This window comes from Phacochoerus africanus, chromosome X (genome assembly GCF_016906955.1).
Source record: "Phacochoerus africanus isolate WHEZ1 chromosome X, ROS_Pafr_v1, whole genome shotgun sequence".
Taxonomy (NCBI): Eukaryota; Metazoa; Chordata; class Mammalia; order Artiodactyla; family Suidae; genus Phacochoerus; species Phacochoerus africanus.
Genome location: NC_062560.1, coordinates 23,164,033 through 23,188,388, shown reverse-complemented (window position 1 = coordinate 23,188,388; position 24,356 = coordinate 23,164,033). Strand labels below are relative to the sequence as shown.

General features: G+C 38.7%; 1 protein-coding gene and 1 non-coding gene across 2 annotated transcripts in view; both read right to left on the bottom strand.

Moving 5' to 3' along the window:
- Positions 1-24,356, bottom strand: part of POLA1 (DNA polymerase alpha 1, catalytic subunit) — a 307,921-nt gene that overhangs the window by 241,812 nt on the left and 41,753 nt on the right. The window contains exons 17-26 of the mRNA XM_047764123.1: positions 23,272-23,333; positions 21,442-21,531; positions 19,416-19,532; positions 18,082-18,257; positions 15,116-15,245; positions 14,512-14,631; positions 13,092-13,191; positions 11,340-11,464; positions 4,824-4,973; positions 4,001-4,123 (exon numbers count right to left, since the gene is read on the bottom strand). Coding sequence (XP_047620079.1) covers positions 4,001-4,123; positions 4,824-4,973; positions 11,340-11,464; positions 13,092-13,191; positions 14,512-14,631; positions 15,116-15,245; positions 18,082-18,257; positions 19,416-19,532; positions 21,442-21,531; positions 23,272-23,333 — 1,193 coding nt within the window. The remainder of the gene's footprint in view (positions 1-4,000; positions 4,124-4,823; positions 4,974-11,339; positions 11,465-13,091; positions 13,192-14,511; positions 14,632-15,115; positions 15,246-18,081; positions 18,258-19,415; positions 19,533-21,441; positions 21,532-23,271; positions 23,334-24,356) is intronic.
- LOC125119010 (small Cajal body-specific RNA 24) lies at positions 11,995-12,124 on the bottom strand. The gene has a single exon (XR_007132974.1). It is a non-coding gene; the product is annotated as a small Cajal body-specific RNA 24 (non-coding RNA).

Genomic DNA, 24,356 nt, shown 5'->3' with positions numbered 1-24,356 from the left:
CCTTTCTTTAATAGTTTCCAAATTAATAAATGTCAAAAATTTGGACAGATCTTTGTCACTAAATGGCCTTCACTTATTGTTCACAGAATAAAACCCTTAATTGATTAATGATCTCAGGGTATCTATCGCCATCTAGTGAACAATCACTTCTATTACCACACCAGTCACTTGACTACTACTAGTCCGTTTTCTCTGTAGTTTAAAATATATGTCCACTTAGCAACTCACTCAGTGTCTTTTTTAAGTCTCTCTACACATACACTGAGAACAAACACAGCTATAGATGGTATTTATATAGATTCACTTTTGATTATCTGTCAACTAAGTTTTCACATTACTTCTCTGGAAACGCTGAGTTCATTATTTTTAAACAACTTGCACACTATGAGGTCCCTCATACAATTCCTTAACCATTAACTAATTCCTCTACCACCGAGCAATTAAAAATCATAGAAGACTTTAAGTGTGAAAGATCACACCTGGGAAAAGACAATATTGATGTCCATTTGACACAACTATTAGCATTTTTATTATAAACCTGTTTTTAAAAGTACAATTAGTAATTACTCTGAGTACTCTAGCAGCCATAATACATTTGATTACAGAAATTATTAGGTCACCAGAGCCAAACCTGCATGATTCCAGCAAACTGAGTGCACACAAAATAGACTTAAAAATAAAAAGGGATGGGGGCTTAAGGCCTCCCCAGACTGTGCATTAATCCATATTCAAATGCAAAATTTTATAATCTTTTGAGATAACATGATACCAGCTTTCCTTCTCATTAAATTTCCACTTGAACCTTAATCTAATTTATCCTACAAGGACTTTAAAAGCAAACAACTTCTAGGATTTTCAGGTTACTCTATTACTTTGTCTACTCTATCTTAATGCAAAAAAAATCAAGTTTGATAAGTTACAAAGATATTTCAAAAACCTCAGCAAACTGACTCTCATTTTATACCCTTTGATCCTCCTACTTCTTTAATAATCAAGAGATGCTTGAATTCACAAAGACCCAATAGTACATATGGAAAATACTAGTAAACCCAAAGAGAGATTATCACATAAAATATTTCCATCCGCCAGTGCTAATAATAATTATCACCAATACGTTACAATCATTTTTATTATAGGAAATAATTTCTGTACGTAGCTTCGAATCCTCTTCTAGAATAAGATTTCCAGGAAGCAACTGTATAATTATTACTTCTCATTAACCTCACATTACTTTAAAGGCCCATTTCCCGCAGTTGTTGTATTTCTTATTTGTGGGAAGGAGCAAAGGGGTAAGAGACAAGGGAAAAGTAGAAGCCAAGAATTTAAATCACATATGATTATTTCTAGATTTGTCTGAAATGCCTCATTTTCGAGTGGGGAGAGTAGGGTTTTTTAAAAATAGTTTATTTTTTAAGATTTGTTATTGTTAGATTTTATGTAACAGAAAAATCAAAAGTGAGTTTAAACTCCCTATTAAAAATCCAGCTAAACGAAAATATTGCCCTTACAGTACAATGGATTAGGGGAGTGGGGGAGATCATTGGACAAATTTGGGGCTTATCATTATCAACAGTGCCCTTTTAAGCTTGTGGGTTTCTGAGCCAATGCAGAAAATGTAACAACAGGGATTTCCCAACAGCAAGAGGCACTCTCCAAGGGAGTAAATTGTCAACTATTGCCTCTCGTGAGAAACTTAAGAGTAACCTTGATCCAATCTCAATAGTCAACCCATGTATTATCACCCAGTTGGGGCATAGTGAGTGCATTTCCTAATACAAAAATAAGATGGTATTCTATCAGAAGCCACTGGATACATACACAGAAATAAAATTTAAATAATTTTAAAGTAAACTTAGCCGAAGAAACTGAAAACATCCTTCCCTCATTTCAATGAGCCCCTAAAACACCTATTATCTTCTCAAGTAAAAAAAGGCCTCTGTCTGGAGATGAGTATCAAAAAAGATCTTCTTCCATGGATAAGAGGTAAAATATAAAGCAGAAACAGTCCGGAGAGACATCCAGAGATGGAACCGACACCACTCAGGTAGCCACAGCCTAACAATCAGGGAGATCTGGATTTCTAATCAAAAAAGGCACTTGTTACCCTTCACTTCTGAGTTTATCAGCTTCCTCATTTGCAAAATGGGAATACTATTACCTTTATCGACTGATTCTTGTGGGCTTTTAATGAAATAACACATCTGAAAGCTTCTCATATAAAGCTGGTGTCTGATCCATTTTCTGCCCTTCCCCACTCTGCCCTCAGCCAAGCCTGAGATCAGGCTCCCAGCAGAACAGCGGCTCCGAACAGTGTGTCTTATGTCCAGTACAGTGGCCACCAGCCATAAGTTGATAACTAAGGCCAAATCTATTTTAATTATGACTCAATATCCACATCCTCGGAGTTCCCCTCATGGCTCAGAGGAAATGAATCTGACTAGCATCCACGAGGAAGCAGGTTCCATCCCTGGCCTTGCTCAGTGCGTTAAGAATCTGGTGTTTGCCGTGAGCTGTGGTATAGGTCGAAAACACTGCTAGGATCTGGCATTGCTGTGGCTATGGCAGAGGCCAGCAGCTGTAGCTCTGACTCGACCCCTAGCCTGGAAACTTCCATATGCCATGGGTGGGCCCTAAAACGACCAAAAATAAATAAATAAAATCCACTTCCTCAGCTGGCTGACACTAGTTGGCTATCAAATGCTCACTAGCCACCTGTGGCTTGTGGCAACTGCACTGAATACTGCTGATGGACGTTTTCATCCTCTCAAACTGCTAGTAGACAGTCCTGGCAGGGGTTAGCCAGGTTTTTTTTTCTGAGAAGAACCAGACAGTAAATATTTTCGGCTTTGCAGTTCATGCAAGTCTCCATCTTGACTGCTCAATCCTGCCGTTGTAGTACAAAAGCAGCTCTATAAAAAAGACTATACTTCAATGAATGAGTGTGGCTGTGGGCCAATAAAACTTTATTCATAAAAACAGAGGGCAGGCTGGAGCAGGCCCATGGACTGTAGTTTGCTGACCTCTATTCTAGAGTATTCTGAATCCAGGGCCCTAGCATGAGCATTCTGCCCATAACCACTAGCTCCTTTTAAATCCACTGAGAGAAATCAATCCTTTACTGGAGTCAAATGGAATTTAATATTTAACATAACTACTCTTTTACAAATTAAGGAAGATCCATAAATGTGATGCTAAAGCAGATGAAGATTTTAGTGCCTATCTTTCTAAAATCAATTACTCTCAATCCATAACTCCAGTCCTGATATATTCCTGCAACACCCAGGAACTTACACATCTAGCTGCCTACAGATCCATTATAAATCTCAAAGGTAACAATTTCAAGATAGAACTCTTAATCCTTCTCCCTCCGATGTCTCCATCTTAATTAATGGTTCCACTAGAAATGGAGGCATCCTCTTTGATTTCTTCCTTTCCCTCACACTCCAACCTAATCCATCAGCAAAAAAAACTAGCTCCTTTATGTCACTTAGGTCTCACTCATTCATGTTACCTCCTAAAGAAGCCTTCTCTGACCAATCTAAACTAGCCAGCCATCTTCAGTCTTCAGCCTATCACCCAGTTTTCAGCAGCTACAGAGCATTTACTTGTCATATTCTCTTATTTTTTGGTTTATTCACTTATTTACAGTCTGCTTTCCCAAATGACCGTCTCCCAACCCAATGCCCCTCGCATTCCCTGTCCTAGAGAGAATGTGAGCCTCTTGACAAGGACTTTTCCTGTCATGTCTGACACTCTATCCCCAGTGGCTAGAACAATCCTTAGCACATAACAAGATGCTCAATAAATAAATACACACACACACACACACACACACAAATATATGAATGAATCCTTACTTAAAAGCCTATCTGTCTCAAATTTGTCCTAAGGAGTATTTGAAGCTGTATAACTAGGTAAGAAACTCTTTGGTTCTCCCATCCCATAGTATATAGTTAAAAAATACTCCCATTTTTAGCAATGGGAATGTTACACCATTTACCTCTCTTCCTTTGTATGTCACCAAAGCAGCCAGTGGTTTGGCGTAAAATCTGCTGTAGGAAAATCCCAGGCAGCCATACATACTGTTTGCCGTGAGCTTCAAAGCCTTCTGTCGAATGTCATACTGCAGGCCACACAAAGACAAAAGACAAACAATATTTGCAGATGCTTAAGCATTACATTAGGTATTTTCTAGCTCACCAATAAGAAGGGGACACCTTCAATATCCCTGGAAAAAAGAATTCTTAACACAGTCAACCCATCCTCCAGATCCCTGATTCTCTGACCTCCTAGAAGCAAGTAAACACAGACACCAAAGCTCCAAGAAGTCAGAAGGATCTTGATCAGAAATGGCTGTGCAGACAGAGATGTCTTGCATTTTGAGGCATTCTAGGGCTTCTGAACTGTTTTTTTACCCACAAACTTAAAATAAGCACATGCTTTTGCCCACAGCATCAGGTTTAAATCACTCCTAGAAAATCAAATTTTAGGAGTTCCCATCATGGCTCAGTGGTTAATGAATCCAACTAGGAACCATGAGGTTGTGGGTTCGATCCCTGGCCTCACTCAGTGGGTTAAGGATCCAGCATTGCCGTGAGCTGTGGTGTAGGTCGCAGACGAGGCTCGGATCCCGCGTTGCTGTGGCTCTGGAATAGGCTGGTGGCTACAGCTCCAATTAGACCCCTAGCCTGGGAACTTCCATATGCCGAGGGTACGGCTCTGGAAAAGATAAAAAGACCAAACCAAACAAAACAAACAAGAAAGAAAATCAAATTGTAAAAGGTGAGACTGTCACTCAGATATGGCTTAGTGGAAAGATATACCTGAAGAACAAGGTCTGGATTTAAATCTGGCTGTTTCATGAGCTGTTTCACTTGTCTCCTCCGCTCTACCAGTTTCCGGATCTCTCGGGGCAAAATGCCCATTTCTAAGCCTGGATCTGGCAGCTCGGGGATCTGTTCTTGTTCTCCATCCTGATGAACAATGACAAAAATTTCAGGCAAATCACACATTCATGAAATGAATTCCTAGCTGAACCCCATGATCACATCCTGAAAGGCTACTTTCTCATCTAAGTAATGGTCAAGAATGCATGGGTGGTAGAAGAGCTGAGAGGGTTGCAGAACAAAACACTACCCTCTCTTCATCCAGTTCTATCAGCCCATCATTCTCAGTACCACCCACCTCTCTAGGTACTGACAAACATAGGTAGCATTAAAACAAACGAATTTTCACACATGCTCCTTTCCTCCCTTCAATCAGATTGGGGAGCAACATGTTCGGGAAAATTGTTTTTTAAAATAAAAATACAAGAGAGACCTCTAAGATTAAAAACAAAAAACAAAAAACAAAAAAAAAAGAAAGAAACAGCAGCTAAACTATTGTTTTAAGCCAGGTACACTACCACACATAATGCTATAAAATATTTTTGAACTATGGGGTATCATAGCAATTATTGTAAATGTTTTAGGTTGAAAAATAAAATATCTAAATACCAAATCGGCATATTTCTTTTAGGAATTTGAAGCCCATGCTGAAATAGGCCATATGCTGTTTCTAAAAATTAATACATTTATAGTCCTCAGTATTTATATAGTACCTTTTATCAATAAACTGTTTTGTAATCGGTAGAAGAATAGCAATACTTTAAGAGAGTAACCAGCAGTCTTATGTTAAAATTTACAGCAGGCAAAAGCAGGAAAAGCATTAGACCACTTTTCTCAAGCCTCCATTAATTCTATTAACAGGCTGCAAGGACAAGCCAGGCACATTATCCCTTTCGAAGGTTCAAAATTAAAAATAAATCTCTTGGCTTAAAGTATGTCAAGTCAATGCTATTTGATAACCCAGTCTTTACAAAATATCTGATTTTATAAAGATCAATAACTTCAAATGAACAATTTCATGACAGTTAACAGGGACCAATTGTTTTCCAATATAGCAGAGGATGATAGCAAAGCTAATAGAGATTTTGGTACAAATTCCGATTTATTTACAACAACTATGGAGGTCAGATAAAAAGTAAACTGAAAGGATCTGAAGTCAGGAAATTTACAATCCACGCCTGGCCCTACCAACACTAGCTGTGTGGCACTAGCTATTCTGAAGACCAACAGGAATGAGCTACTGGCAGGAAAACGACATGGAACCTATAAACTGCAACATGCACAGCATTTCTTAGATGACTCTGAAAGTCCCTTTCAACTCTGAAATGGATTTTTATCCAGAATCCAAACTGGATAGCTCAAATAAACAAAATGGCAGCGGGGGGGGGGGGGGGGGGGGGAGGGAGGAGCTGGATAATGGCAATTATCATAATGCTGACACAATAGCAGGACAGAGCCCAAAGACTATTACTAATCAAAGGCAGTTACTACCTTTTCGAGATGTCTTCCCAGTACGCTCCCTGTAAAATTACCCTCTAGTCCCACACAAAGGCCCATCCTTAGCAGCCATATTTGTACTATATGAACGCACACCTGTGCTCACAGCTGAGAGACAGGCATGTTCACCAACCTAGGCAAGGCTCTAAGATCCTCCCTCGTGGATATATGGAACTGGGACTGAAAAACAGCCCCAAGACTGTCTTTGGAACTAAAAGACAGGTAAACTCAGCAGCTAGAGAGCAAATAAGACATCCTCTGCCGCATTACAAAAAAGCAGAGAAAAAAAAACCACACAGAGGTAATGTCAGTTTACATCTTTTACTGCTAGAGAACCAAATCTAATCAAATTCCTACTAACAGTGGGCTGTATATAGGTTTATATATGAAGAACCACGTATTATGTTATTAAGCCCTACATAAAATTGTTGACCGAATGATCCTTGGTTAGATTAAAATCCATGTGACATAATTCAAAAAGATTCTTTTGAAGAGGATGTTCAGTGGGTAGAATTGCTAAGAAATGCTTTCATGGTCAAAATTTAAAAGCCTGAAAATAGCAAGTCTTGGAGATGAGAAAACTCGCCTATATAGCTAGCGAGAGTGTAAAAAGGTACAACTACTCAGGAAAACAAATTTGACAGATTCTCATCAAGTTAAACATACACTGCCCATACAAGCCAGCAAATTCATTCCTTAGGTATATTCTCCCCCCAACTGAAATGAAAGCACACGTCCACAAAAAGATCTGAAGAATGTTCACAGCTACTTTATTAATAATAGACCTAAACTGACAACAGACCATAACTGAAATCCAAATGCCCATCTCAGGAGATGACATAAAGTGTGAAATACTTCTCAACAAAAAGAAAAGAACTACCGTCAATGCAACAACATGGATGAATCTCAAAAACATCACACTGAACAAAACAGCCAGATACCAAAGAGTACATATGCTATCACTACATTTATATTAAGTTCTAGAACAGACAAAACGAAGCTTTGGGGAGACAAGTCAGATCAACGATTGCCTGATGAGAAAGGGGACTCACTATAAAAACTCAACTGTGACATCTCAAAACTTATGGGATAAAGCTAAAGCACTGCTTTGTAGGGAAATTTATAGTTGTAAATATCTATATTAAAAGAGAAGATCTCAAATCAATAACCTAAACTTCCACCTTAAGAAACCAGAAAAAGAGCAAACTAAACCAAAGAAACCAGAAAAAAAGAATAAACACAGCAATAAATGAAACAATAAAAAATCACTAGAGGGAAATCAAAACTGTTTCTCTGAAAAGATGAATAAAATTTACAAACTTTTAGCTATGCTGACAAAGAAAAAGAGATGACTCAAATTACAATTAGGAATAAGAAGAGATACCACTACTAACTTTAAAGAAATAACAGTGATTTAAAGGGAATAACTATCAACAATGTTATGCCAACAAATCTGATAATCTAGATGAAATGGACAAATTTCTCGCAAGACAGAAACTACCAAAATTGACTCAAGGAGAAAGAGAAAATCTGAAGAGGCCTATAACAAGACACTAAATTAGAAATCAAAAAGTCTAAGACCAGATAATTTCACTGCTGAAAATCAAACAAGAATTAAAATGAATGCCTCATGAACTCTCCCAAGAAACACAACAGGAGTGAACACTTTCCAACTCATTCTCTGAGGCCAGTATTGTCCTAATACCAAAAACAGACAAAGACATAACAAGAAGACAACTACAAACCAACAGCCCTATGAATAGAGGGAAAAAAACCTCTTCAACAAAATACTAGCAAATAGAATCCAGCGATGTATAAAAAGGACTATATACCAAAACCAAAGGGGTTATACACCAAGACCAAATGGAATTTATCTCAGGAACAAAGGTTGGTTCTACAAAGAAAAATCAATATAAGGAGTTCCCACCATGGCACAGTGGATTAAGAATCTGACTGCAGAGGCTTGGGATGCTACAGAGGCACGGGCTGCCATGTATTAAAGGATTGGTATTGCCACAGTTGGGGCTTGGATTCAATCCCTGGCCTAAGAACTTCCATATGCTGCCGGTGTGGCCATAAAAAAAAATTAATTAATTAATTAGTTAGAAATCAATATAACATACCATATTAAAAGAATAAAGGATAAAAATGATATAATCATCTCAACAGATGCAGGAAAAAAAAGTAATTGACAAAATCCAATACTCCTTCATGATTAAAAAAAAAAAAAAAACACCCAACAAACTAAGACTAGAAGGGAATGTCCTCGTATTGATAAAGGCCAGTCATGGAAAACCCATAATTAACATATTTAATGGTAAAGACCAGAAGCCTTCCCCCAATGACAGGAACAAGACGACAGAGTCTACTTTTGTTGCTTCTATCCACACCGCACTGAAGGCTCCAGCCAGGACAGTTAAGCAAGAAAAAGAAATATCCTGCTGTGTAGCACTGGGAACTACGTCTAGTCACTTATGATGGAGCATATAATGTAAGAAAAAAGAATGCATACATGTATGTGTAACTGGGTCACCATGCTGTACAGTTAAAAAAACGTATTGGGGAAATAAAAAGAAATAATAATAATAATAATAATAAAGATTGATATGCCAATCAGAAAAAAAAGAAAAAAGAAAAAAAAAGGCATCCAGATTGAAAACAAAGAATTAAAACTATCTCTATTCAAAGACGACAGGATCCTGTATACAGAAAATCCTAAGGAATCCACAAAACTATCAGAATAAATGAGTTGAACAAAACTGCAGGATATGGGATCAATACACGAAAATCAGTTATATTCCTATACACCAGCTATGAACAATCCAAAAATGAAATTAAGAAAACAATTCCATTTACAACAGTACCAAAAAGAATGAAATATTTAGGAATAAATTTAATAAAAGAAGTGCAAGACTTGTACATTGAAAACTAGGAAACCCCTTTTTTTTTTTTATTTTTTTGCTTTTTAGGGCCACACCCATGGCATATGGAGGTTCCCAGGCTAGGGGTAGAATTGGAGTGTTAGCTGCCGGCCTATGCCCCAGCCACAGCAATGCCAGATCCGAGCCGAATTTGCGACCTACACCACAGCTCATAGCAACGCCAGATCCTTAACCCGCTAAGTAAGGCCAGGGATGGATCCCTCACCCTCATGGTTCCTAGTCAGATTCATTTCCGCTGCGCCATGACGGGAACTCTAGAAAACATCTTTGAACGATACTAAAGACCTAAATAAATAGAAATACCCAATTTTGATGGATTAGTAAGACTTAACATTGTCAAGATGGCACTATTTCCCAAACTATCTATGGATCCCAGCAGGCATTTCTGCATAATGACAAGATGATTCTAAAATAAATGAAATGTGACATATATCCATACAATGGAATATTCTTTAGCAATAAAAAGGAATGAAATACTAATACTACAACACAGACGAATCTTGAAAACAGCATAAGAAGTGGAGTTCCCATCGTGGCGCAGTGGTTAACGAATCCGACTAGGAACCATGAGGTTGCGGGTTCGGTCCCTGCCCTTGCTCAGTGGGTTAACGATCCGGCGTTGCCGTGAGCTGTGGTGTAGGTTGCAGACTCGGCTCGGATCCCGAGTTGCTGTGGCTCTGCCGTAGGCCGGCAGCTACAGCTCCGATTAGACCCCTGGCCTGGGAACCTCCATATGCCGCAGGAGCGGCCCAAGAAATAGCAAAAAAAAGACAAAAAAGAAAAGGAAAAAAGAAAACAGCATAAGAAGTGAAATAAGCCAGAAAAAAAAGGACACATAATTCCATTTAGATGAAATGTACAAAAATACACACATCTATAGAGGCTATAGATTGGTCACTGCCTAGATCTGGAAGGAATAAAGGGATTGAGGGAGGTTACAGCTAAAACAGAAGGGTATCTTTGGAGAATAAAGAAATGTTCTAAAACTGGAGTTTCCGTCGTGGCGCAGTGGTTAACGAATCCGACTAGGAACCATGAGGTTGAGGGTTTGGTCCCTGCCCTTGCTCAGTGGGTTAACGATCCGGCGTTGCCGTGAGCTGTGGTGTAGGTTGCAGACGCGGCTCGGATCCCGCGTTGCTGTGGCTCTGCCTTCGGCCGGTGGCTACAGCTCCGATTCAACCCCTGGCCTGGGAACCTCCATATGCCGCGGGAGCGGCCCAAGAAATAGCAACAACAACAACAACAACAATAACAACAACAAAAGGCCAAAAAAAAAAAAAAAAGAAATGTTCTAAAACTGATTGTGCTGAAGTCTGCAAACTCTGTGACTACATCAAGAGCCATTAAACTATACACTTTAGGTGGATGAAATTGTACAGTGCATGAATTATATTCATAGTGAATAAAGAAGACATAGAACCAGGAGTTCCCGTCATGGCACAGCTGAAACGAATCCAACTAGGAACCATGAGGTTGCGGGTTTGATCCCTGGCCTCACTCAGTGGGTTAAGGATACAGCATTGCCGTGAGCTGTGGCGTAGGTTAAAGACACGGCTCGGATCCTGCGTTGCTGTGACTGTGGTGTAGGCTGGCAACCATAGCTCTGATTAGACCTCTAAACCTGGGAACCTCCATACGCCACGAATGCGGACCTAAAAAGCAAAAAAAAAAAAAAAAAAAAAGACATAGAACCAATCTGAATCTCCTTCTAACCAACCCTCCTCCTTCACCCTCCCTTTTTTTTCCTTTTCAGCCACACCTGTGGCATATGGAGGTTCCCAGGCCAGGGACTGAATCCAAGCCACAGCAGTGACCTACGCCACAGCTATGGCAATGCTGGATCCTTAACCCACTGCATCATAGGGAGAACTCCCCTCCCCCTTTTTTGACCACTAAGAAAAACATAATGTTATCTTTTAAGAGGGAAAACTAGAACACTCAGCCCTTTGGTTATCTTCCTTCTTTAAGCACTACTTTTAATCTCAAATTCAAGAACCTCCAGTTGAATACAAACCTCTGTAACTTTCTCTGCCTCTGAAGCAACTCTTTGCACTGTTGTAAAACAAATGTTGAATTCCTGAATGATGGAAGGATATAAACTGTTGAAGTCCAGAAGCAAAATGAACTTATCATAAAAACCTGGAAAAAAAAAAAAGTCACATGTTGCAAAAATTCTCTTAAAAAAAAAAAAAAAAAGACTTGGCAAAACGCCACATTGAAAGTACCACAGCACTTTGGATTTACTATCCAGAGTTGTGAGGTAGACAAAAGGAAAAAAGGAGTTGACCGCCAATCCATAAAAATGACTTGGATTAGAGTGAAAAGTCAGGTCACCAAAGAAAAAGATGCGATTCCATCTCGCCTTGAAACCCTAGCTGTCCCCAAACACACAATTATTATGGACAAACACCTTCCTATATCAATTAGACAGGTGACACACCATTTCCAAAAAGTGTTGTTAAATTCTCCTTCAAGAAGGCATTCCCTCCCACTTATCTGCCTCTGCTTATCTGCCCCACTTATCTGCCTCTGCTCCCCAAATGTTTAGTGATCTATACTGGGGAGTGGTTATATATATATATTTTTTTACAATCACACCTTCAAAGAATAAAGCAGGCAACCCATTACCTGTACCCAAACTGCTGCCATCACATGAGAGATGTATACATAAATGTCAGTAGTGGAACGATCCACCCTTTTTACTTGCAAAGGGTGAACAGAAAGCTACTATATTTCTCTAGGACATTTACAAAGAGTTATCTTCAACTTGAGAAGAAACTGAATAAAAATAAATGTCCAAAATTAATAATAACAACAGCAAGCATACAGTGATAACTTATTCTGTGCCTGGCACTATACTAGTCACCTTTATTCCTTAAATTTATGTGTGGAATCTATTTTTTTTTTAAATGGAAAATGCGCAGGCAGCCTCAAGATCACAGAGCCAGAATATAAGGCCAGATCTAACACCAAAGGACAACTGCTCTATCTCATTACAACTAACAATAAAATCACTTCTGTCAAAAATGTCTCCTACCCCAGAGGTCAAGTTACTTAATAAAATTCACATTAATTCCTGCACAACAATGTGAATATAATTAACAATGCTACTCAACTGCACTTAATGGTTGAGATGTTAAAAATCAAATATTTTTCTCATCTTTTCTGTGTACCATGAAGCATCTTTGATATTCATGACAACAGGGAAAAGGTATTCTTCTGTTAAAGTTCAATTTGGTAGTTACTGCCTATACTTTCTTTATGCTATCCAATTGAACTGGCCTGGCACACTGGGCAGAGGCAGAGCCCGAGCGTGGATGGGAGAAAACAGAGGCACTCCCACCAAAGGCTAATCAGCTAAATACTGAATCACAGGTTGGCCAACTATGTGTAGACCAAATCCAGCCTACCCCCTTTTGTGTCATTCATGAGCTAAGAATGGTTTTTATATCTTTAAATGGTCAAAAAAAAAAAAAGGCTATTTCACGATATGTGAAAATTAGACTAAAATTTAAATTTCAATGTCTATAAATAAAGCTTTCCTGGAACACAGCAAAAAAAAAAAAAGATTCACAGTAATTCCATGTTAAATGACTGGCCAACAAGATTTTCACATGAACATAAGAAAATAAATAAGGTCATTATCAAACCTATTCACTAGCCTAGAAAACCACAACTCAGGTCTCCTCGTTTCTCAAGCCTAGCTCTGCATGAAGAAGCTCCTTAACACCAGGGGCGAGCAAACCAATCCACTGTCCAGCCTTACCAACTTTGGGGTCCAATACCAAGCCTCCAGAATAAGCTGCTTTCTTACGTCCTTTTTTGTATTTACTGGCATCTCCATCGATGTCTTCATCTTCATCTCCCTAATAGCAGATGGAAAGATAACTTCACCAGCCAGCAACTAAATGAACCAATTTATCAGTTTCATGATTCTCCCCTTTCCAACTGCAGTACACAATTCTAACCACCATCCTTTACTTTTAGTTAATGATCATACCTCTGGGGAAAGACAGTTATTGCTAATATGTTCATGAATCCAAATGAATGCCAAGCATGGTAGTTACCAAAACAAATACTCTAAGTAAATAAATATGCCAATTCTACTCTAAAATATTTGTGAATTCATAAAACTTCACAGTTTTAGGAGTTACCGGTGTGGAACAGTGGAAATGAATCCAACTAGCAACCATGAGGTTTTGGGTTCGATCCCTGGCTGTGCTCAGTGCATTAAGGATCCAGTGTTGCCATAAGCTGTGGTATAGATCACAGACGTGGCTCGAATCCTGTGTTGCTATGGCTGTGATGTAGGCTGGCAGCTGTAGCTCCAGTTCAACCCCTAGCCTGGGAACCTCCACATGCCATGGGTACAGCCCTAAAATGCAAAAAAAAAAAAAAAAAATACAGCTTTAAATCAATGGACAATAAAAATTCAGCTATTCATTTTATGTAAAATTTCAGATTCTGAGAGTCTTCTTAAATTCATTACTCTCACATTCATGACATAAAAACAAAATATTTTATATAGATATTATTCTGATTATGAATATGGACACCTTAAAATAAATACGTCCATATACTCAAAATTCATTCCCAAAAAAGTAGTTTATTAACAGCCAACATTCAATTAACTCAGCAGAAGTCAAACTCATCTAAGTTAATATTTCCTTTACTAGTTTTTGCTAAGGTACATAAAACAAGCAAATATAAGAACCTGAATCATTTTAACATTAAAGTCCCATTCTGAATCAATTACTATTGGTGTTGATAACACAATAGCTAGGTTTCACTTCCAACAAGATGGAGTCCACTTCAGAAACCCGACTGTAAAAATGCAACAACACAAAAATAAAGGCTTATGGGCTCAAGAAAATAAAAGGTTCAACTGGTATCTAACTTGGGAAGGGCTAACATGGCAAAACACTTTCCACGTATGGTCACCCATCAGAGAGGCCTAATGCCTCCCTCAAAGAATTTCATATGTCACAAATAATTTTATCTGTAGAGAACGGGAGAAAAGGAAATGACCACACACAAACAACAGAACAAGCATGACACGGTTTCTACAGTATGTAGGGAATTAATTTTGGGTGTAGGTGTTATCAAAGCAAAAAAAAAAAAAATCTATCTAGGTAATAAAAAGGGAGAATAAGAAAAAGCAAAACACTACACAATTTTGGACCCACCAGTTTTTGCTGAGGTTTTCTGAAAATCTGCTTGTCAGGCACAATATAGTTGTTTTCATAAAATGCATGAAGCAACAAGAATTCATTACGCTCAGATCGTCCACCCATCAGTGTCCTAGACTATTAAACAGAAATTTTCTTTAAAACTTAAGCTCAAAATCACAATAAACAAAAACAACTCTGAGTTGGTAAAATTAATCATAGCACCTCCTTCAAAATCACTCCTCATAACAAGGGCTGCTTTAAAAAACAGCCCTAAATTACTTCTAGCGCTTTAAGTATTATAGTTAAAAGGAGACAGAGAACTTAAAATACTGACAACCGGGGCTATTTCTTTACTCCCAAATGGACCATTCCACAAATCAGACAAATCCAGATGTCAGAGATGATCCTTATGTTCACCCAAATCTCAACATACTGCACCTGCCTTTCCTCCCCTTCTCGCAAGCAGTTCTCTTCATTTTACAAAAGAAGCCCAGCTTTCAGAATACAAGTTACTCATTTTACAAGCATGCATTTAGACTCATTATCATATAACCACTACCCCAAGAAAACACTGGATCCAACAGGAAATGCTTTTCCCCCCTTTCTAAGTTAAATTTACCATAATGTTCCCAGCGATGTTAGTGATCTGCAATGCTAATGGAAGAACATTTAGCTCACACATGATTTGCAAAATGAACTTGGCATCTTTCCAGGTATGTTCCAACAGGTACAAGAGATGAGAAGATTCACTGTACAGAAAAGTAAGAATAAAACAGAATCAAATAATTAAAAGAAACAATGACTATAATCAGAACTTCATAAAATACTACGAAAGATTTTTGGTCTAAGTAACTTCAGAGTAATGGCATCTCAGCTCTGAATAAGGTCAGTATGAAATCAGGAATTCATTCATAACATTGACCCCAACGCCCTTCTCTAAAACACAAAAAAAAATCCCACAAAGATAAAGTTATAATGTCCATCTGAAAACTCCCTAAATCCTTTCATTTGTTGCATTCTATAAATAGGTATAACATACCTACAATGTGCCAGGCATTGTTCTAGATGCTGGCTGTGACTAAAACAGACAAAAATTCCTGCCCCCATGGGGGAGACAGAATAGAAAATAAAATTTTCACGTACGATATGTTAAATAATGCTAAGCGGTAAGAAGAAAAAGTAAGAAGTAAAGGGAATATTAAGTGTCAGGAGCAGAGACTGAAATTTTATTTAGGGATCCAGGGAAGATCTCACTGAAAAATAAAGCCCTGGAAAAGGGGAGAAAGCAGTCCTTGGGGATGGGAATCTCTGAGGGAAAAGCGTTCCAAGCAGACAGAACAGCACATTCAAAGGTCCCGAACTGAGCATGAATCTGGCACTTCCAGTACCAATCAGGAGACTAATGGCTGCAACAGAAAGAACGAGGGAGAGCAGCGGAAGGTAAGGATAGAGTTGATGGCAGAGAGACCCAGTGTATAGGATCTTGTAAATCAAAGTAAGTACTTTGGTTTATCCTCTGAATAAAACAAAGCCACTGGGGCATTGTAAGCAGAGTACCACATCTAACTTAACCTTAGCATTATAAAACTGGTTCCTGGGTTGAGAACAGAAAGCAAGGAGTCAAGGGCAAAATCAAGGAAACCAGTGATGACACCGAGTGATCTGGAAGAAAGGGGCTTCGACTAGGGTGGGTCCAATGCAAGGGGGGAAAGAAGCAGTCAGATACAGACATATTCTGAAGATAAAGCTGGCAAGATTTCTCGATGCATGGAACAGAAGGTGCCAGTATTCATAGAAGCCTCAGAGGTCCTGGGCCAAGGGTGACTTTGCAGGTTTCCAGCAATACTGGAAAAATAAGAGCGACCTAGGAGGGAAGGTCAGGAGCTCAGTTTTGGAACAAGCTGTGAGCTGAAGATTTATATCAGACATTCAGTAGAAGAGGCAGGTGGAGACATGAGCCTAGAATTCAGAGGAGAGGCCGAGGGTGAACACATGCTGGCAGGAGGCAGCAGCACTCATGTGGTATTGACATTCCTGAGAATCAAAGAAGTCACCGAGGGAGGGAGCCCAGTCAGAAAGAGAAGCAGGTTGAGGACTCGGGAAGAACAGGCAGAAAAGAATGAGAAGTGCCCAGAGGCGCAGGAGAGAACTTATTTAAGAAATAATTGAAAATATAAAAAAGAATGTATATTTATGTATGACTGGGTCACTGTGCTGCACAGAAAAAACTGGCACATTATAAAAAAAATTAATAGGGAGTTCCCGTCGTGGCTCAGCAGAAATGAATCCGACTAGTATCCATGAGGATGTGGGGTCAATCCTTGGCCTGACTCAGTGGGTTAAGGATCTGGCGTTGCCGTGAGCTATGGCGTAGGTTATAGATTCGGCTCAGGTCCTGTGTTGCTGTGGCTGTGGTGTAGGCCAGCAGCTGTAGCTCCAATTCGACTCCTAGCCTGGGGAACTTCCATATGCCTTGGCTGCAGCCCTAAAAAGCAAAAATAATAATAAAATTAGAAGCTGTGTACATGTACATGTAAAGATTTTTAAAAACCTTAAGTACAAAGAGGTTTAAATATACTATTTGTGCTTTAAAAAAAATAAAACCTACATGTCCATCAACAGGAGACTAGCTGAATAAACTAATTAAAATATTTTTTTTAAAAAAAGAAATAATCAAGCACAGTATTTCAGTTATATAAAATGATTAAGTTCCAGAAATCTAATGTACAGCAATGCAGTTAAAAATACTGTACTGTATACTTAAAATTTCCTAAGGGGGTAAATCTTAAGCATCCGCACCACAAAAAAAAGAAAGAAAAAATATGGTCATGTGAAGTGATGAATATGTTAAACAGCTTGACTGTGGAGTTCCCATTGTGGCTCAGTGGTAATGAACCCAACTAGTATCTATGAGGATGTGGGTTTGATCCCTGGCCCTACTCAGTGGGTTAAGGATCCAGCACTGCCATGAGCTGCAGTGTAGCTTGCAGACATGGCTCAGACCTGGCGTTGCTGCGGCTGTGGCCTAGGCCAGCAGCTGTAGCTCTGATTTAACCCCTAGCCTGGGAACTTCCATATGCCATGGGTGCAGCCCTAAAAAAAAAAGAGACCAAAAAAAAAAAATAGCTCAACTGGTGATTATTTCACAATGTATATCAAATCAAGTTGTATACCTTAAATAAGATACAATTATGATTTGTCAATTTGACCTCAATAATGCTGGAAAAAAGAAATAATCAACGATATCTCCAAATAACTGAATGATTCTCAATTTTTATATTTCCAAAATATTTGCATTAATTTCTGAATTAATGGAAACCAAAATATCACATCAATTTCCAAACTGCTCTCAGGAAACATCAAGATGGTATTAAATGAGGGAGATATTCTGATAAAATCAGAATAATTCAAAAAGCAAAATAATTCAAATTACTAAAGTAATGGAGATAGTGATGCTGACATAAAGACAGACAATTTTCCCATCCACAGCACCACAGGCTCCTGTTCTTCCAGCCTAAGGAAGATTCTGGCACCTTGCTATGGCTAATTTCAAGCAGACGAATTCTGAAGCACCCAGGATCATACCTGTACATATTTCGTACATTTTCCATTGGGATTACAACCCTTTCAGTTTTCAGAATGTGTTGAACAAGTTCAGACAAATGGTAGCTTTTACAACGAATCAATTCCTTTGCCGAAATTTCCACATCACAGATCATTCGGCCACAGGTAGCATTTCTTTCACCAAATCCACTCCTGCCCTACAAGGGGAGGACAAAAAGCAAATCCCATGGAAGAGCAGACACCGGGAACATTTCCTTCTACCTTGCCTGGAGGCTAGCCCCAACATTACGATGATCAAACTCTCATTCTTCCACTTGTGCATTCATTCAGCCACGGATCCAATATTTTTCAGCACTGACTATATATCTGACACTATTCTAGGCCCTCGGAATATAGGGATAGAGCAGTGAGCAAAACAGCAAAGATACCTGATGTCATTTGAAAAACACAATAAAAAAGAAATTGTATCATTTTTGGAGGTAATTAAGTATATGGAAAAGAGAAAAACAGAACAGGGCAAGGGGAACAAGGAATTTGGGAGTACTACATCTTAAACAGGGGGGTCAGGATAGACCTCACTGAGAAGATGCCATATAAAAAACCTTGAAGGGGGTTAACGCGTTAGCAAACCAAGTGTTTGGATGAAATGTTAATAACGACTCTGTGACCTTAGAGAGAGTGAACAGGAAAAGAACCAAGAGCACTGGCCCCCAACTCCCATCTGTAGCAGCAGAACCCTCTGGAGAGGATGATAAAAAGTACAGATTCTTAAGTTCTCATGCCATTTTACTTAAAACCTTTAAATAAAATAAGATTTCAAGCACTGAGCAGTGTCAGGTTTGGGAAACAAAGGTGCTTCATACAAAAACCACCACAACCTCCCTCAAGTGAAGCAAGCAGGTAGAATGAAAAGTACACAAGCTTTCTAAGAGTCAGATGGGGCCTGGGTACAAATTTTTTACTTCTTTCCTTTACTAGCTTGAAGATCTTGAACAAGCTCTGCAACCCGGGTGAGAATGTGCTGTGCAAGAGAGTGAACACAGAAGGCACGCGCGGCCCACTGCGTTCTTGCACACTCAGCATCTGCTCCTCCCCCCCCCCCCCGCCCCCGTTTTTCCTTCCCACCTCCCCGTTCATCCTTCCCACTTCGGCTCTGCTCTCAGGCATGCCCAAGTGGCGCTAACAAACACGTGCTGTCTCCAGATTCTAAGAGCTGATTTTTAAAACTGTTTTACCAATAAAATGCTAGATTCAAAGGAAAAGTGTTTAGTGCCAAGGTTAAAATGTCCTGTTATAAGGCAACCGATCCCTAGTCAAAGAAGCCAAGCAGAGAAGATTTTGAAAATTATTATTACCCCGAGTTTTGGCATGTTGGATCGCTTCAGCCGACCTATCTTGGACCAGTAAGGAACTTTACACACATTAATTCTCTGCAGCAGCACTTCCAGTTCAAACCCATAAATATTATGACCCTAGTCAGAAAAAGAAGGCAGCCAATAATGTTGTAACAAACGCAAATTAGAGGATTTATCTTCATATGCATAGAATTTCTTTGCCCTTTCTTTTTCTGGTCTCTAATTGAAGGCATCATGAGCTTACCTCCGATTGGGGTCCTTTCTTCTTCAGGAATTTATTCATCAGCAGCACTCATTAGCCTTGACATTAACAAGACTGCTAAGCAGATTGCTGAAATAAACTTTATTTTATCCTAATTGATGCAAGGTTCATATGATGTCTTTTAATTTGCAGCTCATGCCTCACAGTCTCAGAGGCAAATGCAAATTTTAATGCCCCATACTTTTTAGGTGATCAGTAAACACTGTATTCGAACAATTCCATTTTACTTCCTTAAAAACTAAGAACCCACCTACACTGTGCAATAGTTTGGAGACTTCTCAGAAACTCAGGAACTGCATCTAGTTCCTCCTTAAACAACTGAGATCAAACACGGCTCATTTAGACTCTTAATCACATATGAGCAACAAAATAAACACAATATCACTCCATAGTTCAAATAAGAAACTTGCTGAAAACATGGAAAACAAACCATCCCAATTTCAGAAAAATCACAAAAATGTAACCAAATTTTCCATGTCTGTAATAATTTCCATCATGTGAACTCTTTACTAAAAAACTAGATGATCTTCAAAATCAATGAATAGACTTGTTATTAATTTTGGTTAATATTTATCACTATACATTTACGGCAGGTTTGTCTATTAAATTAAGAGAGCCAGAGGACACGAGGAAGTCTCATTTTCAAATTCTCATGCTTGAGATTAGGGACTTCAAACCCATGTCAGGATTCTTACTTTGGTTTGGCTCTACCACAGACTTGGCTCTAACACCCTAAGGCAGGCCAGCTACCCTAAACTCCAAGACCTCTCCTTGGGGCTAGCAGAGATTGGGTGAGGGTCCGGCGCTGAGCCAGAGCACCAGAGGAGGGCACTATGGACAGAATCTTCCCAGCATTTTCATGATGGGTCCTGAAATATAGGAACGGGGTGCAGAGACACCAGTAACAACCCATAGGCTCTTAGTACTTTGGCTACGGTGTTGTCAAGAAGTGTCCAAGAGCAAAAGTGAACACAGAAAAATATATGGCAAACATTTTCACAAGGCTTCGAGGTAACCAAACTACCAAAAACACACTTAAAACATAGGCATTTATATCCTACTTCCTCCCCCCCCACCAAAAAAACAAAAGCACAATATAATTTGATGGTCCATTAACACCCTCTGCCAAAAAAAAAAAAAAAGACAAGAGGAAGAACTCCTATCTAGGAGTCTACAAACAAAGGAAGACTCAAGAAAACATAAAGCAAAATGTTGTTTCAGGACCCTTCTAAGTGGGGCAAAACAACTCAATGAATTATTACTTCTACTTAGTGGGAGCATATTCAGTCATCAAAAAGAAAAAAGATTCCTAGCCATGAACTCTCAAAGAATAGTCATAGAGATCCACTGAGCTCATAATATTAAAATGCTTACATTTTGGGGATTTGCACCAAACCAAGGGGATTCATTCCTGTGACCACTGTACAGCTGGACCACTAAGTCAAAACTTTGGAGATATGAACAGCTGATATGAGTTTACTTACTTCTGGGCTGCTCTTTAGCTGTAAACTATAAGAGTAGTCTAAGCTTCAATGGCAATGCACGCGTTGCTTTTATATTAGAGGGGGGAAACAATCTCTCTTAAAGTGGGCTGGGATTTTTTTTCTCCTTTCTGTTGGCAGTAAGTATAGCAATTTGTACCAGTCCACAGGGTCATTTCACTCTGAAAAGATTCTGTGCTACTCAAAAAGTACCAACCAAGTCACACTGAAAAAAACTAACGAATGAAGAGCTGCCCCACGATGCAATCAAACATCTACTCACCACAATGATATCAGGATCAATTTTGTGAACTTTTGCAAGGAAAAAACCTAGCAGTGTTCTTTCTGTTGCAGCAACCTCCACCTTTACATTCTGTTAGATAAAAACATACCAGTCACTTATCTTTACTCTCAAGTACCGTTCCTTGGCTCCTTGCCCAAGCAAGATAAGATTTCTTAGGATTAAAAGAAACCATTTCAAAACTAAACAAAGCAATGAAATTTCTGATTCTAGTAATAGTTGCACAAAATCTCTGAGGAGCTCATTCTACTAATAAGCATGTGAATGAAGCAAAATTTTAAGTGCTAAGCACTATCAAGTGCAGAAATGTCCCTCCGTAGGGAGACAAGCTTGTGCATCTGGACAAGTTTTATAGCATAAGAATCAGAGTACCTATCAAAAACACTACTTACTTTCCTATATAATCCTTGGCAGACTTTGCTGTTTATGTATTTACCACATAAAGAGACCCCAAAGATTGTATAAACTAATCCCAAGTAGTGGTGTAAAAACCTACAAATAAGAAACAAGACTAAAAACAAACATAGATTTAAGAATTCTAAGTGTCTTAAGTATAAATGAAACCTATCTGCACACAAAAGGCTTCCACTTGGATTACACATTATAAATCAGGTATTCAAAAGATCCACTCTTGGAGTTCCCGTCGTGGCACAGTGGTTAACGAATCCAACTAGGAACCATGAGGTTGCGGGTTCGGTCCCTGCCCTTGCTCAGTGGGTTAACCATCCGGCGTTGCCGTGAGCTGTGGTGTAGGTTGCAGATGCGGCTCGGATCCCGAGCTGCTGTGGCTCTGGCGTAGGCCGGTGGCTACAGCTCCGATTAGACCCCTAGCCTGGGAACCTCCATATGCCACAGGAGCAGCCCAAAGAAATAGCAAAAAGATTAAAACAAAACAAAACAAAACAAAACAAAAAAACGCACACAAAAGATCCACTCTTATTAAGACACTCTTAAAATGAAGTTGATGGCTATGTTTTCTACAACTACCTTGGCTAAAAAATATCTGTTTGACTCTAAGTGAATTTTCCTAGGTCATTTTACCAATTCAGAGCACTTTGCAAATAACAGCCTGATCCAGTAGTAAACTCAGACTAGTGGACTTCTCAAACCAACTGAAAGTAAGTGGAACCTGGGAAGGTTGCTAACTTTTAATTTTGTCAAGTGAGAACATTAAAAAAAATGAAAACAAACCTAAAAATTTGTCAACATAAGCATTCCATAAAAGAAAAAACACACACTCCAAAAAAGGAAATTCTACTGAATACATTTACTTTTATAAAAACTCACCATATTATACTCCCCCCCCCCATTTTATTAAGGACCCATGAAAACTTATTTACGGAAGAGAATGGGAGTTTAGAAATCACTGATCATTTATGGCCAGCCACATCAACCTTTCCAATACATGTCCCCTTTAATATCCACAGCTTTCCCAAATTCAGACTGGGGAGAGCTTTACCTAACACTTCCCCAAAAAAGTAATCTGTTTGAAGAAGCATTGGAGACAATCCACCTATTAATAAGGTGTTGAACCCCATTATTTTCATGGAGGGTGAAACATTTAAACACCATTAATGTTCCTAGTTTTATATTTCTAATACATTTTTAATGGATGCCACAGTCCAATCTAGCAAGAACAGATCAAATAAATTAACATATAAAATAGCTAATTTCTACTAATCCAAAGCATTCTCCTTTTCTCTTTTTAAACAAATACATATTTCATATTAAAAAAATAACACTGTAAACCAGCTATAATGGAAAAAATAAAAATCATTTAAAAAATAAAAGGAAAAATAATGAGTTCTTTACCTTTTCCTTAATGTTTTCTTTGAAATCATATGGAAAAATACAATCCTTTGGTTTAGACACAACTGTAAAAAGGAAAAAAAATAAAGATTCCAACAGCCATCTCGGTCCAAGTTCACGTATATGTACATGTACACTGCATGTTCCTTAATGGAAACCATCTGAAATAGAAATTCCCCCTAGTCCCTAAAGAAGTGCCAAAACAAACAATTCTAAATGTGTATGGAACCACAAAATACCCTGAATAAGCAAAGCAACCTTGAGAAAGAACAAAACAGGAGGCATCACATTCTCTGATTTCAAACTATCTTACAAAAACTACAGTTACCAAAATAGTATGGTACTGGCATAAAAACAGACATACAGATCGATGGAACATAACAGAGAGCCCAGAGATAAACCTTTGCAAAACATGGTCAAATAATTTATGACAAAGGAGCCAAGAATATATGATGAAGACAGTTTCTTCAATAAATGATGCTGGAAAAACTAGACAGCCACATACAAAAGAAAAAAATTGGAAAACTACCTTATACCACACACAATAAACTAACTCAAAATGGATTAAAAACTTAAACATAAGACCTGAAACCATGAAACTTCTAAAAGAAAACATAGGCAGTAAGCTCCTTAACATTAATCTTGGCAATTACTTTTTGGATCTGATACCAGAACCAAAGGTTATCAAAAGCAAAACTGAACAAGTCGGACTAAAACAAAGTACAGAGCTTCTGCACAACAAAGGAAACCATCAATAAAATGAAAAGTCAACCTACTGAATGGGAGAAAATATTTGAAAATCATATATAAGGGGTTAATATCAAAAATATATATTTTAATAAACTCATAAAACCCAACAACAACAAAAACCAAACTTGATTAAAAAATGAGCATTGGGAGTTCCTGTTGAGGCGCAGTGGAAACGAATCTGACTAGGAACCAGGAGGTTGCAGGTTCGATCCCTGACCTCACTCAGTGGGTTAAGGATCCGGCATTGCCATGAGCTGTGGTGTAGGCCACAGATGTGGCTCGGATCCTGTGTCGTTGTGGCTATGGCACAGACCAGCAGCTGTAGCTCTGATTCGACT